The sequence below is a fragment of the Gymnoscopelus braueri genome (genome assembly GCF_963280865.1).
Source record: "Gymnoscopelus braueri genome assembly, chromosome: 6".
NCBI lineage: Eukaryota > Metazoa > Chordata > Actinopteri > Myctophiformes > Myctophidae > Gymnoscopelus > Gymnoscopelus braueri.
Window position 1 is genome coordinate 30779655 of NC_137607.1, and position 14917 is coordinate 30794571.

At 45.9% G+C, this 14917-nt stretch overlaps 1 protein-coding gene across 1 annotated transcript in view; it reads left to right on the plus strand.

Annotated features, from left to right (window-relative positions):
• The window catches only part of zc3h3 (zinc finger CCCH-type containing 3), a 64927-nt gene that overhangs the window by 21000 nt on the left and 29010 nt on the right, over positions 1-14917 (plus strand). Inside the window, exon 4 of the mRNA XM_080431806.1 lies at positions 13148-13301. Coding sequence (XP_080287932.1) covers positions 13148-13301 — 154 coding nt within the window. The remainder of the gene's footprint in view (positions 1-13147; positions 13302-14917) is intronic.

Sequence of the window (14917 nt, forward strand, 5' to 3'; positions counted from 1 at the left end):
GACTGTTGGCCTATGATGACATGCCCTGGAAAGGGACGCGAGGGTGCATGTGGTTAAGTAATGGATTAAAACAATGGTTGGGGGGATAATACAGGGGAATTATAATAGACACGTTGTGCCACTACTACTCTATTTTGAATGAACTGTTCCTTACAAAAATAGAAAAGTAGAAAGGTTAAGCCTAATTTGTCATCGCCTTAACATAAAACATTAAAAAAAGTACATTTATTAACCTCGTAGTTAGATAAAAGTATACAGTAGGGCTTTCACCGTATAACCACTAGTCGACCTTGTTGGTACTAGTCGAATAGTTGGGGGGAAATCTTTTTTCTTTTTTTTAATGCCATAGTAATGGCCCATCTTACTATTATTATTATCCTCCTGACTTAATTTTTTATCAAAAGGGGGTCAAAAGTATGCCCAATAAAAGCCTATTATTGGGCAATGGGGATCCTTGGAGACGCTGCTGTGGTGCTGTGCTGCTGTGCCAGAAGCGCTTCCCTTAAAACGCCATAAAAATAAGGGCAGGAGGATAATAATAACAGTAATATAGTAGTAGGATGGCATTAAAACAATGCCCCCCCTAAAAGAAAAAAAAAATATATATATATAATATATATATACATTTTTTTTTTAATGTAAATTTCGACTAGTCGACTACCACTGGGTCAAATTAGTCGACCTGTAAAAATCTCTAGTCGTGAAAGCCCTAGTATACAGTACAGTACGTAGCTCTATACTTTCCAAGGGTTTATGTTTAGGAAATGGACATGAAGGCTTACACTAGTTTGAGTCATGCATGGGTGTCTGAGGCGTATTGCATGGCCAGTGACTGACTGTTTACAAGGAGCTTCGAAAATATCAGTTTACGACAACTCATTTTAAGCTTCCACTATGCCTGAATGGGTTGTAGCGTGTTTGTGTGTGTACTCTATGGTATCTCACTGTGGTGGTCTTGACTCTTGAAGTATAGAGTTCATGCCCTTCGGTCTATTTTGGAATAAATTACGACCAGTGGTGTAAAGTAACTAAGTACATTTACTCAAGTACTGTACTTAAATACAATTTTGAGGTATTTTTACTTTACTCAAGTATTTAAAAATGTCAGTACTTTTACTACTTCTCTACTACATCTCAGAGGCAAATATTGTTCTTTAACTCCACTACAATTATTTGAAAACTTACTAGTTACTTTGTAGATTTAGATTATTATTACAAAACATACATTACCCACTTCAGACCTATTTACATTTCGGCCGTTTGAAAATATCCGATCTACAAGCTCATGCAACGCATTGTGAGCTTGTAGATCTGCTATTTTCTAAAGATTTGTATACATTTGAAAACTTGTGAAATGGGACATTCTGAATAATGAGTGCTTTTGAGTGCTTTTACTTTTGTACTGGAACTGGTACAGGATTTCGAAGGCGTTTTTAGAATCGGCCTCAGGTCTAAAAAGGTATATTTTGATAGATAAAAATTGAGTACTGTTTCCACCACTGATTACGACACTACCCTTTTCTTTAGGAACCCCCCTCTGTCTCACTGTCACTGCGGCTAGTCTTTCAGGGCATTCTTGGTTTAACGAGTGTATACATATAAATTACTTGCAGGGACATGTCTCGAATTACTCCAGTGGCGATCACTGTATCATTCATGCAATAGTTCAATCAGCTTTAAGAAAGTTCAACGTGAAAATCCAAACCAAACCAGAATTAGCATGACATTGCAGGCATCTCGGACAGATAAGTTCCCATTCACAAATGGATCCCTTCCAAGACACCTGTGAAAACTGTTGAGATGTTGCAGTTCATCAAGTTCATGGCTCAGACGGTGCACAGGTTTTCAAAGTGGGGGCCTGGAAGCTTGTAGATGTGCTTATTTATTCATTTTAAACCCATTTCACAATAGGGGGGCCGCAGCCAGAGGCTTGGGCTATTTGGGGGTCCTTGGCGTGGAAAGGTTTGGGAACCCCTGGCTCCGTGCATACTTGGTAGTAAGTCACGTTTTGTTGCATTTTCAGTACAGCAGTTCAAAGGAAAGTCTTACCACCAAGATTACATTTACTTTTCGTGGACGCCTTATGATTTATTTTTGTTAACAAAAACATTCACAAACTAAGTAGGTAAGCACTCTGGCTGAAGTTATTGAAGTCAGACTAGACATGATTATACTAAATGTCTCCCATTCATATGTTTCTTCGTATTTCTTCCCACATTAAATCATTCTTTCGCTGATAATCTCCGATGCCACCAAGAGGAAAGAAAAACAGAACTCACAATGACTGCATTGCATGTGACTCTTTGTCACATGTAACATGAGTGAATAATCCTGTGATTAGGGTAGATTTTAAAGCAATTAGAATGTGGCTTTTCTTTTGGTTTTATTCTTTGGTCTACCATGACATTGAAGGACCTTTTTTATTGGTACCGTATGCTCCTGTCTGTACCGTATGTGTTTGTGTGCCAGCGGTTCGGCAGTGGTGTCCGCTCCAACCAGATGCTGCTCCCGCTCCTCTGCTGGTCAGGATCAGCAGTTTAAGAGGCCCGGTGCCAGTTCTGCCTGGCCCGAAGGGACCAATTAGAGCCTGGCAGCTGCACCCACACAGCCACCATGGTGAGAGAGAGAGAGAGGGAGAGAGAGAGAGAGAGAGAGAGAGGGAGAGAGAGTGGGAGCTAGGGTGTCTTGAGGACAGAACATAAGAGAAGGGCAGGTGGACCATTGGATACATGTTGCTGGGCCATAAGAGTGAGTTATTGGAGTGAGAGGGGCCTATGATTGAGACACAGCGAGGAAGGATGGAGGCAAGTGCAGAAAGTGGCCGATTACCTGAAAGCTGTGGGGGTGGGAGGGGGTGGGGGGTGTTTATTTGGAGGCTTGCTCCTTCAAAGCACCTGCTGGAGTTCAAAAGGCATTAGTGAAAGGAGAGAGGCCGCCCCCCTGGCCCTCTGCCCCCCAACAAATTAGCGCCCCTGTGGCCGGCCCCCACTGCACCCCCCTACCTCCCTGAATCCTCACCTTTCACCCCCGGTAAATGTAGCGCCTTATGCAAATCCACTGTGTCCCTCTTCCATGTGACTGGGTCGAAACGTGGCTGGGGGCCAGAGTAAGTGGTCAGACAGCAGGTCATTAGTCCGGGTTACAGTGGGACCTCAAAAGGTCAAAATGTCAATGCCATGGGTCACCTGTAAACCTACACTGTACGTAGGACACAAAAACCTCCAGGGCAACGTGAGAGGTGTGCTCACAGTTCTTATTCCGCCAACCTTACATACATACTGTATATACACTATTTCTGGGCAGAGAGCTGTCATCGCGGACAACGGATAATTCAATACAGCAGGCGTAGGGGTCTTCCCACCTTTCCGTTCACCTATAAAGAAAGTATGAAGTGAGGCAGCCGCAAAAAAAAAAGAAAAAACCCTGCGATGACAAATATAGAGCGTGAAGGAATTGAAAAATAACGTGACAAGTCTTCAAGCAGTTTTGATAAATGGCGAGACTATTAGACGGAAACCGTGTTGATTTGATGAAGACGCATGGTTCCAGATGTACCGTTTGTCATTCATCAACGCCAGTCCTGCGATTTATTGCGTTAGCACGTGCGCGCCACAAACTGCCAATCACTAGCCATATAACACACACCCAACCAAACACCTGCAATAGAAGATAAACAGATTGATATAAGGGGGGAAATGGCATTGGTGGAAAACAGTCACCTCTGCCTTTTTGCTCCCTGACCTTGATTGAATGTTGCCCTTTCTAGACCATATCTATATCTCCCTGAAAGTTGCACCCCTGCTTACCCCTCAAGGTTAATAAGGTTAAATAAGGTTTCTAAATGCACCCGCCACCCGACATTTCTCTCTTAACACTTTCACACGTTTGTGTGGCGTTGTAAGCCGTGTCCGCATCTCTCACTCAGCGGCTGAAATGGAAGAAGCGCAACCCTGCAGCCCCCACCCCCAAACACAACTCCTGCACTGGTGTCCCAACAGAACGGCCTCGGGCTCAATCACTCACTAACCCAAAAGAATCAACCGGCGTGATGGATGGGTGTACCGGGTGGGCATCTGCAACCGGAACCCTCTCTAAATGAGCCCCCTCCCAAACATACATGCCACCCTGCCCCACGGTGATTGACATATCACAGGACGCAGCATGTGTCTCGAACCCGTCACTCAGTAGTGTGAAATAAACCCTCCAACCGAACACGGATCTACACTTGTACACCTGCTCTTCCACCCCTGCCTCATCTCTCTGTCTTTCTCTCGCTTTTCTTTCTGTCACTCACTTAGTCACACACGCACACACACACACACACACACACACACACACACACACACACACACACACACACACACACACACACACACACACACACTTTCAGATTCCCTTCTGCCATCCCGGGGGACTGCTTAGTTCCTGGCGGGGGTCTTGACATGTATCAGTAGGGGCAGGGTTCACATCCCCAGCGGCAGCTTCTGTTGCGTTTTAGGGGGGGGGGTCCGCTCACTTAACCTTCAAGTGCTCCACTCACACTTGGAAAAAAGGTTTTTATGGCACATGCCGCCCTCCTTTCCCTGTGTCTCTTACATACACACACTACTGTCTGTCAGGCGTGCACACACATGTACTTCGCAAGCGCACAAATGATGTGCAATCCTCAGATGGGATAGAGCCCCCCAGGCTCTTCCTCTTGACACCGCTAATGGGACATGCTGATTGACAACCCCACACATCCCTTTGACCAGAAACAACACAGCATTTGACACTCACACACACACGCACACCACAGCCAGACACATGTGAGATGGATTTTTGGCGACATGGGACATCAAAAACCTGAAGGAAACGCATCCGTCGGTGGCGATTTCGTCAGCTCTGCGGGGTCAGGGTCAAGGTTTAGGTCACAGGAAATGTGTTTTTTTTTTTTCTTTAACGTTATTGACATGCCACAGAGCTGCTGGAGCCTGCGGCGACTCTGAAGTAAGGACCTTTGTCACTCAATTATTCATCAAGGTTGTTGTGCTGCTTATTATTCAAGATTACAAAGCAACAGAGGCCTCCTGTCGGAGGTGTGTTTTTTGAGCCCTTTGTTTGTATGGCAGTGTTTCTCTACTAGTACAGTGGTTCTCAAACTTTTTCATGTCAAGGACCCCCAACATGATATGTATTTGGCTGCAGACCCCCATCTTAAAAATATTTTGTGCCAGGGACTTGGTGTGTCCCTGGCACAAATGGCAAAAATGGCAGATCTATAAGCTCATAGCGCAGTACTCTGTGCCGCACTATGAGCTTCTATATCTGCTATTTTTGAATAGCCAAAGTATAAAATATGGATAAAGGGGTTAAAATGATTGACGCTTTATTAACTAATTTGGCTGGGGACCCCCTGGTACCCCCCCCCCCCCCCTGACCCCACTTTGAGAACCAATGCTCTAGTATCTGGAGACATCATCTGTCCTGTGGAACATCTGACTGTCCAATATTGCGTATAGTCTTAGAAAACAGAGATATAGAATGCAATGACAGGAGCTTCCTGCTGGAAGGTGTGCCAGTTACACATGGAGAATAGAACTCCCAAAATGATGTAGATCAGGGGTCTTCAACGTTGTTCAGGCCAAGGACCCCTTGGCTGAGAGAGAGATGAAGCAGGGACCCCCATTATATATTGTATAAAATGAAATAAAAATAAGACTTGTTTGACTGCACTGTCAGTGTATGTTGGATTCATGTTAATGTGTACTTTCAGACATTTAACCACTTAAACCGTCAGTACTAAGTAAACTTTCACTCTGTACTAGGTCTGCTCTTTTTTCCCTCTACACCAAACCTCTTTGATGATTGAAGTTGAAGTGGTTAATGTAAAAATCACACAATGATTTGGCGGACCCCCTGTAGTAGCTCTGAGTACCCCCTAGGGGTCCCGGACCCCCTGTGGAAGACCCCTATACTGTATAGTACTTATTTTTTATAAAATGTGTGCTGGTATGTTATTTAACATGCCAATGGAGTATGCATTTCTATGTGACACATGTGTCACTGCATGTGTGTGTGTGTGTGTGTGTGTGTGTGTGTGTGTGTGTGTGTGTGTGAGGCCCACCCCTCCGGTCAGAGCAACGGAGGCCCCGAGGTCAGCTGGTGTGCATTACAGCTGATGGCTTCACAGCGATGATGGACGAGGCAGCTATAGCCAGTAACCATACCCACACCACCACCACCACCACCACCACCAGCATCATCACCACCATGCCACACCCCAGACAACCCCCCCCCCCCCATCCCCCAATTTAATAACGTCAACCTACCTCCCTACCGTCCCCAACAAACACACCCCATCTCCGGTGACCCCCCAGGCCCATGGGAGAAGGTGATGGCATGCACTGGGGGGAGGGGTGGGTATTCATCCCGTGACAGTACCGAGCCCCACCCCACCGTCTGCCTGTCGGTGCTTGTCAGAATACACCCCCACCCCCCCTCCCCAGCACCACTCCAGAACCACACAAAGTCCCTGTGGAACCCCTTCACACTAATCATCTCCCGCAGGGTTTTGATTGCCCTTGTGAAAGGCTGCAGTGGGTTCCACCTGTTTGTCATGTGAGAATGTGTTTTTTGTTTTGTTTTCAAGAAGACTGCTTTTATACAATATTGCGCGTTCTCGTTCTTGCATCTACAATCGTGGCCAAATGCGTTCGCCAGGACCAAGTTGAGAGAGACACCGCGCTAAACCAGAGAGCCGCGGCTAGGCGTGGAGCCCTCTGTCCATCACCACCAGCAGTCCCCAGGTCTCTGAAGGCAAGACTGTTTTTAGTCCTTAGAAACGCATCAAGGTCGAGAGAATGTTAAGCGTGCGAGCGTGTGCCCCGCACTCAGATCATTTATTTATGTTGTCCTCGAAGATAAACAGCAACCAGCATTATAAAAACGGAGGATTACCGGGGATTGCATAGCACTCATCATGGACATATTGCATTACCAAGCATACACCAGTTGGACATATAATAAGAAAGCATATTTCATTTACTGATTACACACACACACGCACATGTGTGGACTGTGACAGCAGGCCAGGGACCGAGGGAGGATCCACTTCCTGTAGCTAAGTGCGCAGAGGGCCCGTCAATCATCTTGGAGGAGAGAGGGCTGCATTCTGAGTTCTTCAGGGGTTGGAGGATGGGTTTTAGGGAGGGGTAGAGAGAGTGGAAATATATAACATAGAGGCCACTCACTCCTTATTACTTCTTTCCAGAATTCAGCAAACTTGGATCACATCAGCGGGAGATTGCTCACGTTGTCTACTGTCTGACGATGAGCGCCATCTGAGCACACTGCAACCATACGACACCGCAGTGGTCTCACAGGCAACAACGCATCACTCACACATACGTCATAACATAGTCTCCATGCTGTACACAAATACACACACACACACACACACACACACACACACACACACACACCACACAGACACAGTCACACACAGACAGACAGACAGGCAGACAAGCATGTCCAGCTGAGTTATTGGGCTCATATATTTTTAAGATCGCATTATTCGTCTCTCTCTGTCAAAAAAGCGTCACCCCGTGTGTGTCAAGCGCACGCAGATCGTATTTGCATAACCGCGTGGTGCTCAGAGCGGGGCTTTTGTTAAATTGCAGTAACTCTTGTTAAGTCTGACGTTAGCGTCGGCAGAGCTGTCTCCATCAGAGCCGTCCGTCGTGGTGCAGAGGGAATCAGAAGAGCCCCATGGGGATCACCGCACAGGACTGTCAATAATAAGATTTATGATACATCAGGGGGTGGGGGTGGGGGTGGGGGGGGGGGGGGGTCTACACATGGAGCGCTGTTCTCTGGAATTAGCCGTCAGGTATGAAGAGGGGGGATCACCCTAAGAGGATGGGAGAGGAGAGGTGCCGGGGAGCAGCCTGTCAACCGGCCCCCAGTGAGTGGGACTGTGGTTTTAACACGGGAGAGTGGAGCTATCAGGACCCGGGGAGTGGCAGACAAGTCCCTCTCTACTCCTCTCACGTCATGCCCCGTGCTACTTAAACCGGGGCTCAGTCGTGTTAGGGATCCTAGTTTAACATTCACAGATCCACTTACACTGTCAACACAACTGCATGATTAATTTGGGGGTTTGAGTAATTCTCAAGTCTGTGCAGAGTCTTTACGGGGGGAAAAAAGCAGTCAAGCAAATGGGAGAGGGGGAGCTCCTCTAAATCAGTGGTTTTCAACCCTTTTCACATCAAGGTTCATTATTTATTCGGCATTTGAGCCACAGACCACCATTTGATGAGATTTAGCCTCTCAGACCCCAAGACTTAGAATATTTTTTTATCGCTGGATACAATTTTGTCCACAATTCCATGCTGTATTGATGTGGTACCATAGGAGAGATAACAGGCAAACGTTGATCAAAATTACAATTCTTTAATTAAGTAATTCAGATGTTTAACAATAATTTAACTCTTAAGAGTGTAAAATGAAACCAAATGGACACGTAATTGTCCATTTGGTTTCATTTTACACTCTCAAGAGTTAAAGATCTGTCCATTTGGTTACCAACTCTCCATCACTTAGCTGGGGACCATCTGGAACCCCCTCAAGGACCATTGGTGGTCCCCAGACCACTGGTTGAGAACCACTGCTCTAAATCCCAGATGGAGAGGATAAAACGGGTTGGATTCCAGTGTCCTTTTGGTTAAATGACTGTGAGTGAGTTGACTTCTCAGAGCGTAGCACAGGCACGCGATGCAGAGCAACCAGGGGAGATTATCTGCAGATGTGCGGCGTAGAGTTTCCAGGAGATGGATGGTCCAATGGCTGTGTGGAGTGAGCACGCGTGTGTTTTACGTGTGAGGTGTGGGGGGGCAAATAAAGTGTTTACAGCGAAAGGGGCCCCCCTTCTTTCCTCTGCTCCCCCACGTCGCCAGTCAGGCCACTGTCAAAGGTCTATTAGCGGAAGATTGAAACCCCAGGTGTAAGACCGCGCATGTCTGTGTGTTGATGTGTGTGTGCGCGCACGTGCATCCACACGCTTGTTGGTCATGTTCTTACAGAAGATTGAGACCCCATTGCTCCTGGAGCCGCTCAAGCAACACAACCTGCAGTGGTTTACAATCAGAGCAACCCCATCCATCCATCCACTGCTGACACACACACACACACACACACACACACACACACACACACACACACACACACACACACACACACACACACACGCGCACACACGCACGCCAACAGCTCACTATAGCTGTCATTAGACAGCAGCTAAGGTGGAACAATGCTCAGGACACGGTTGGAGAACGGTGTGGGTGGGTGCTGTTTGGACCGAGGGGCTTTCATTGAGAGATAGGGGGTTGGAAGTGAGGGATGCTGGAGGTGTGTGTGGGGGTGGTGTAAGAGGTTGGGAAGTGGGGGTTGGGGGGGGGCTGCTGTGTGAGCCACAGCAGCTCCTTCGACAAGCCCTATTTGTCATCTGCCAGGACGCCCAAATAGCTCTGACTGCGATACAGATGGTTGCCGGGAGAAAAAGTGACTACAAGCCCGGCAACTAATCCTGTACCAGAACACCCACCACCTCTCTTTCTCTCCCCCCTCCTCCTCCTCCTCTCTGTTTCTTTTTCCTCGATCTCTTTTTTCACGCTCATGACCCACCACTCGTACAGTTATACCAGGAGCCCATTTGATAGCCTACTGTGTATGTGTGTCTGTAGGCCTTGTTTGTACGTGGGGGGCGCGTGCAGAGACCTACGCGTGTGCACGTAATCCCTGAAGCACGCACAGCGTTCTGGGCTGGTCCCCTCAGCTTGCGGTGATTTGTTCATCTGTAAATGTTTGTCTGAGATGAATTCTCCAGCCGATCCACAACTGTGTGTCGGCTGACAAATGAAACGGGAGGAAGACAAGAGCGAAGGGGAGGAGGAGGAGGAGGGAAAGGGAGGGTAAGGGAGGGGAAGGGGGTGTAGAAGGACGGAGTGAGAATTGTGGAAGCTGTAGAGCCGGTGCACAAGTGGGGGAAATTGAATCATTTTATTGTTTGTCATTGTGGCTTCTTCTTTCTCTGGTCATGCTTTGTTAATGGCTGCTAATTAAAATGGCAACAATCATGGCAATTGGCAATTATGGCCTTGTGATAGAGGTGAAGTGAAATGAGCTCATTGTGGAATATAGCATCTCATTTCCTAAGCCCCTCTCGCACTTCTTTACCCCCTCCCTTTTTTTCTCCATCTCTCTCTCTCTTTCTCGCTCTCTCTCTCTCTCTCTCTCTCTCTATTTACTCATTAAGAAGACAGAGTGTTGTCACTGACCGCTATAGTGAGTAATGTACGGTACAGGGAGCGAAGAGGGTAGAGTGAATAGATTGGTGCTACAGATTTATTCTTTTTGTTTGGAAGGAACGCGTCTGAATGAAACAAACAGTGTCCGACTGGTTGGTCTAATCCGTCCAGGCCTGCATACAGACCACAAAAAACATAGAAAGAAAAATGTTCTGGAAATAGTGAAAATGGCAGATCTACAAGCTCTCAACGGGTTGCGTCGCTATTCACCATACGATTAAATATATAGGGCTTAACTGGTTAAAGGTGGTGTAAGGGATCTTTTTCTATGTAACTTTCCTGTTCTACTCCTTATCTTTTTACCTGACCTTCAGGTAAAAAATTGTGTCAAACAGGATCGCGTCAAAGATGGTGTCAAACCAGAAACAGGATCTAAGGGCAGATTCACACCTGTAGTTAGACTTGTGCGATTTGGGGGTGACGTTGCAACATTGTTGCATTTTTCATTTGGTGCGGTTTGTGTTCACACCAAACATGTAAACAAATGTCACGCAGTTGAAACGGTCACTCGTTTATTGGACGGAATTTCTAGGGAAACTTATGGAAGTCCATTGATCCAAATAAATACCACAATGAAATAAATGAATGCACTCATTTTATTGTATTATGTATTTATATTATTGTTTTTTATTTTATTTCATTGTCGATTTTATTTATTTCATTGTGGTAGCTCTTATTTATTATAACATTTTCGGACTAATGGACTTCCATAGAAATTCGCCAAAATGTTCTTGTCTTCCATGGGATTGTATAGAAACTGCGTTCAGATGTTAATGAAGTAACTTCAGGGTTAATCCTTACCCTTTCAGGGTTTACAAGTCGGTCGACGGTCGTTCACAACGGGTCGCGGACAGATGCGTTGTCAGCTTGTAGTTTGGCTATTTTCGACGTGCGAACCGTAGTCGTTACGCCACAGTTATCAAGCTTTACCGGGATACGCAACAGACATACTGTAGCTGCAGGTGCTGGGTGGGTGGCCCTTGCATTTGTTTGGTCCGCACCAGAGTTCGAATGAGCGTTCACACCAGCACAAACAAACTGCACTATCCGACAATACGCTCCAGGGTTCATTTTAATCGCACTAAAACATCCAGGTGTGAAGGCACCCTAAATGTCTCCATATAAGAGCAGGGAGACCACATACAACCACCCCAATGATATAAGTTATATTGTGTCCCCATCTATCCAGCACTTCAGTAAACAGAAAATACATTTTAAGGTTGGGATTATGGGATACCAATTGTATCCAATCAGGAGAGAGAACTCCTACAGGATACAGGATAAATAAGTGCAATTGGAAGTGATGAAAAAAAGAAATAAGAAGACGAAATTGGAACTGGAACACTATAAAATTTAAGTTGATAAATTATTTTTGTGCGGTTCTCTCATCTGCCCCCCATCTCCGTTATTTGGAGAACAACAGACAAGTTGCAAAACTAAAATGCAATTAAAGCCAGTACTGTTGTCTCTTTTCATTAGACCCACCCTTTTAATCTTTGAGTGACAGACCGACGTACTGATTCCACTTCTTAGTGTCAAACTTGCGACCTATAGACCATATTCACACGGCGGCCATGTTGCCATTAAGTCAATGAAATGCCACCCCAGTTGCCACCCCAGTTGCCACAGCAACGCAATGTTAAATTCCAAAATGACCACCGTGTGAATATGGACTATTGCCCTAATCTCGATAATGTTTACAGCCCTCAAACTAGAGGCCTCTGTCAACACCAAAGTAAGAAAAACACAATACTGTACTGTCAGTTTTTGCAGCATGACAAATTGGGAGTGGTTCATAGACATTACAGTGACAGTTAACCATTAACAATCAATCTTTGCTAACGCCAACCCTTAATTTTACACCACTCAGAATTCAGATTTCTGCCTTTGGGTCAAAATGAAATGAATGAATTATTTTAAGGTAATCGTTCTGTTCAGAATCAAACAATGATTTATGCATGGAACGTCCGCAAAAGATGCCAAGAAAATCTCACTCCAGCAAGTTGACCAAAGTTGGCAACACTGTCATAGTCCTACTTGGATACAGTACAGGCGTACATTCTACCTACAGTATGTGCCCCTATGTATCTCAGAGCTCGCCAAATTGGCATAAACTTGCCACTTTCAGAAACCCACGATGCAAATTCAGTCCTTTACCCCCAGAGAAGCATCAGAGCATCAGCCAGTCCCCACTGGCCCATCATAAAGCAAGGTGTTGATGGATACACACAGCAAAATAAATAAATAAAAACACTTAGTCCTTTTTCTTCCCCCCCTTTCTGTCCCCTCCCTTCCCCTCTCCCCACACTGCTCTGGCACCTCGCCCCTGATGGATCTGTGAAATGATATAACGAATGAGACTTAAAGAGAGGGAGTGAGGGAGGGAGGGAGGGGAGGCTAGGAAGGAGAGATGAGGGGAGGGAAGTAAGAGACAGAGCATATGATTTATTAGGCTCATAAAAATTCCTGCCTTTGTTATTCCCTCTCATTTTTACATGTGAAGCTTATTAAAGAGTGCATCTGCCAGAGTTCTGTGACCAACTTGTGTGTGCCGGTGCGCACAAGTATCTGTGTGTGTGTGTGTGCACACATGTGCACAGCCGTGCACACACACACACACACACACACACACACACACACACACACACACACACACACACACACACACACACACACACACACACACACACTATCTAACTTAAGTGTAACTCCTGTATGAGATTCCAGTGCTGTCAAGTTCCATGTTCAAATGACTGCGTATTGATCTTTCAAACATTGCTTTGTTTGACCCCCCTGTTCAGGCCCCTCCTCTCCTACCCAGCGAGGCCCCGCCTATCAGAGAGTATTCAGGAGCCGCTACAAGATGGTGACCCGCCAGGGGACCGCAGCCTCTGCACACACCTTCCACTACGGCCCCGCCCTCACCTGGAGAGCCAAGAGGATCCAGTCTGCCAGGTAACACTAACACTAACACACACACACACACACACACACACACACACACACACACACACACACACACACACACACACAGAATCTAACACCAGCCAAAAATGTCACATGTCTCCCCCCTTCTTCGCTCCCTCCATTGGCTCCCAGTTACTGGCCGCACAGAGTACAAAACACTGATGTTGGCCTACAAAGCAACCAAAGGTATGGCACCCCCTTATCTTCAAAGCCTGATCCAACCCTACAACCCCTCCTGCTCACTCAGATCAGCTAACCACAGGGAAGCTGTCAGAACCTTCCCTAAAACTTCCCGGGACAACGCTCCACACGTCCCAGACTCTTCTCCCTTCTGGCTCCCAAACTGTGGAACAAACTCCCCTTTGCAGTTAGAACTGCAGACTCACTCCCAATCTTCCACCGTAGTCTGAAGACTCATCTCTTCAGACTCCACCTTAGCCGTAGCACTTTCCGTAGCACTTGCCGTAGCACTTGACTTAGCACTTGCCCTAGCCTTGACGACCTTGCAGGCTTATGCAAAGGCTAAAATGTAATTTAGATAGCATGTTATGTAGACAGATTCCAGGTCATTTTTAGACCTGGCATCCTATAGTGTGTGTAGTTTCAATTCAACAGATTATAGACTTTTTTGATATTCTACTGTTTAGATTGATGATAAGTTATTGGTTTACCTATGATCCTAGATTTTTTCTATGCATTTGATGTATTACCTCGTGTTTTCCTTGCTTACTTTAAATCACTCGGGATTGACCCATTTTAGACCTGTTGTAACCTATACGTTGTTATACCTTTCAATCCGGGAGCCACCTCTGTGTCTCATTAGTTGTTGCTATACATATAGCAACAATTTATTTTTTTCTGATTAAGAATTTGAACGTTTTCAGAAAACTTAGGTTTTAGAAGGCGTTTTTAGAATCGGCCTCAGGTCTAAATTTTCTAAAAAAGAGTGCCTGCTAAATGCCTAAATTGTAACACCATTCTATCCTTGTTCATGTATACAATTGCATATTTCATATCGACACTCAGCCAGGTAGGTAGTGTTTTACCCGGGGTGGGGAAAAAGTGGTCCACGAGACGCACTGTCAGGGTTACAGACGAGAGCCACAAGAGCCACTGTAATACCGGATCCTAGTTGGTTAACATATTACATATTGTGTCCTGGCTTCGGTGCAAAATTAGCTCCCTTCCCCCTCTCCGCCCCATTCTGAAACCAGTTGGGAATCTCCATTTCAAGGCGCATACGCAATTGAACCTACACACGTGCCCGGGTCAGTGTCGCTGTGACGCTTCTCTATGCTTAATTTCGCTTAGTGCCGAGCATCGGCCTTGTCTTTTTATGTCACAGCCATGTGAAAGGGGGCTCACTAATTTATGGCATTCATTTTTACACAGTAGATAACCCTGGAAATAAAACATTTACACCAGTCGGCTCCCCACATTAATTTCCACCGACAGGGAAGGGAACATCGCCCGGGACAGATGCAAGGGGGGCATGGGGGGTATTTTTCTTGATATCATTACAACTGCCATCTCTCCTCTTTGGCTGGTGTAGAAGTTGTTGCTTATTAATCACTTAAATCCTACTACTTAGATCGAGGTTCCCC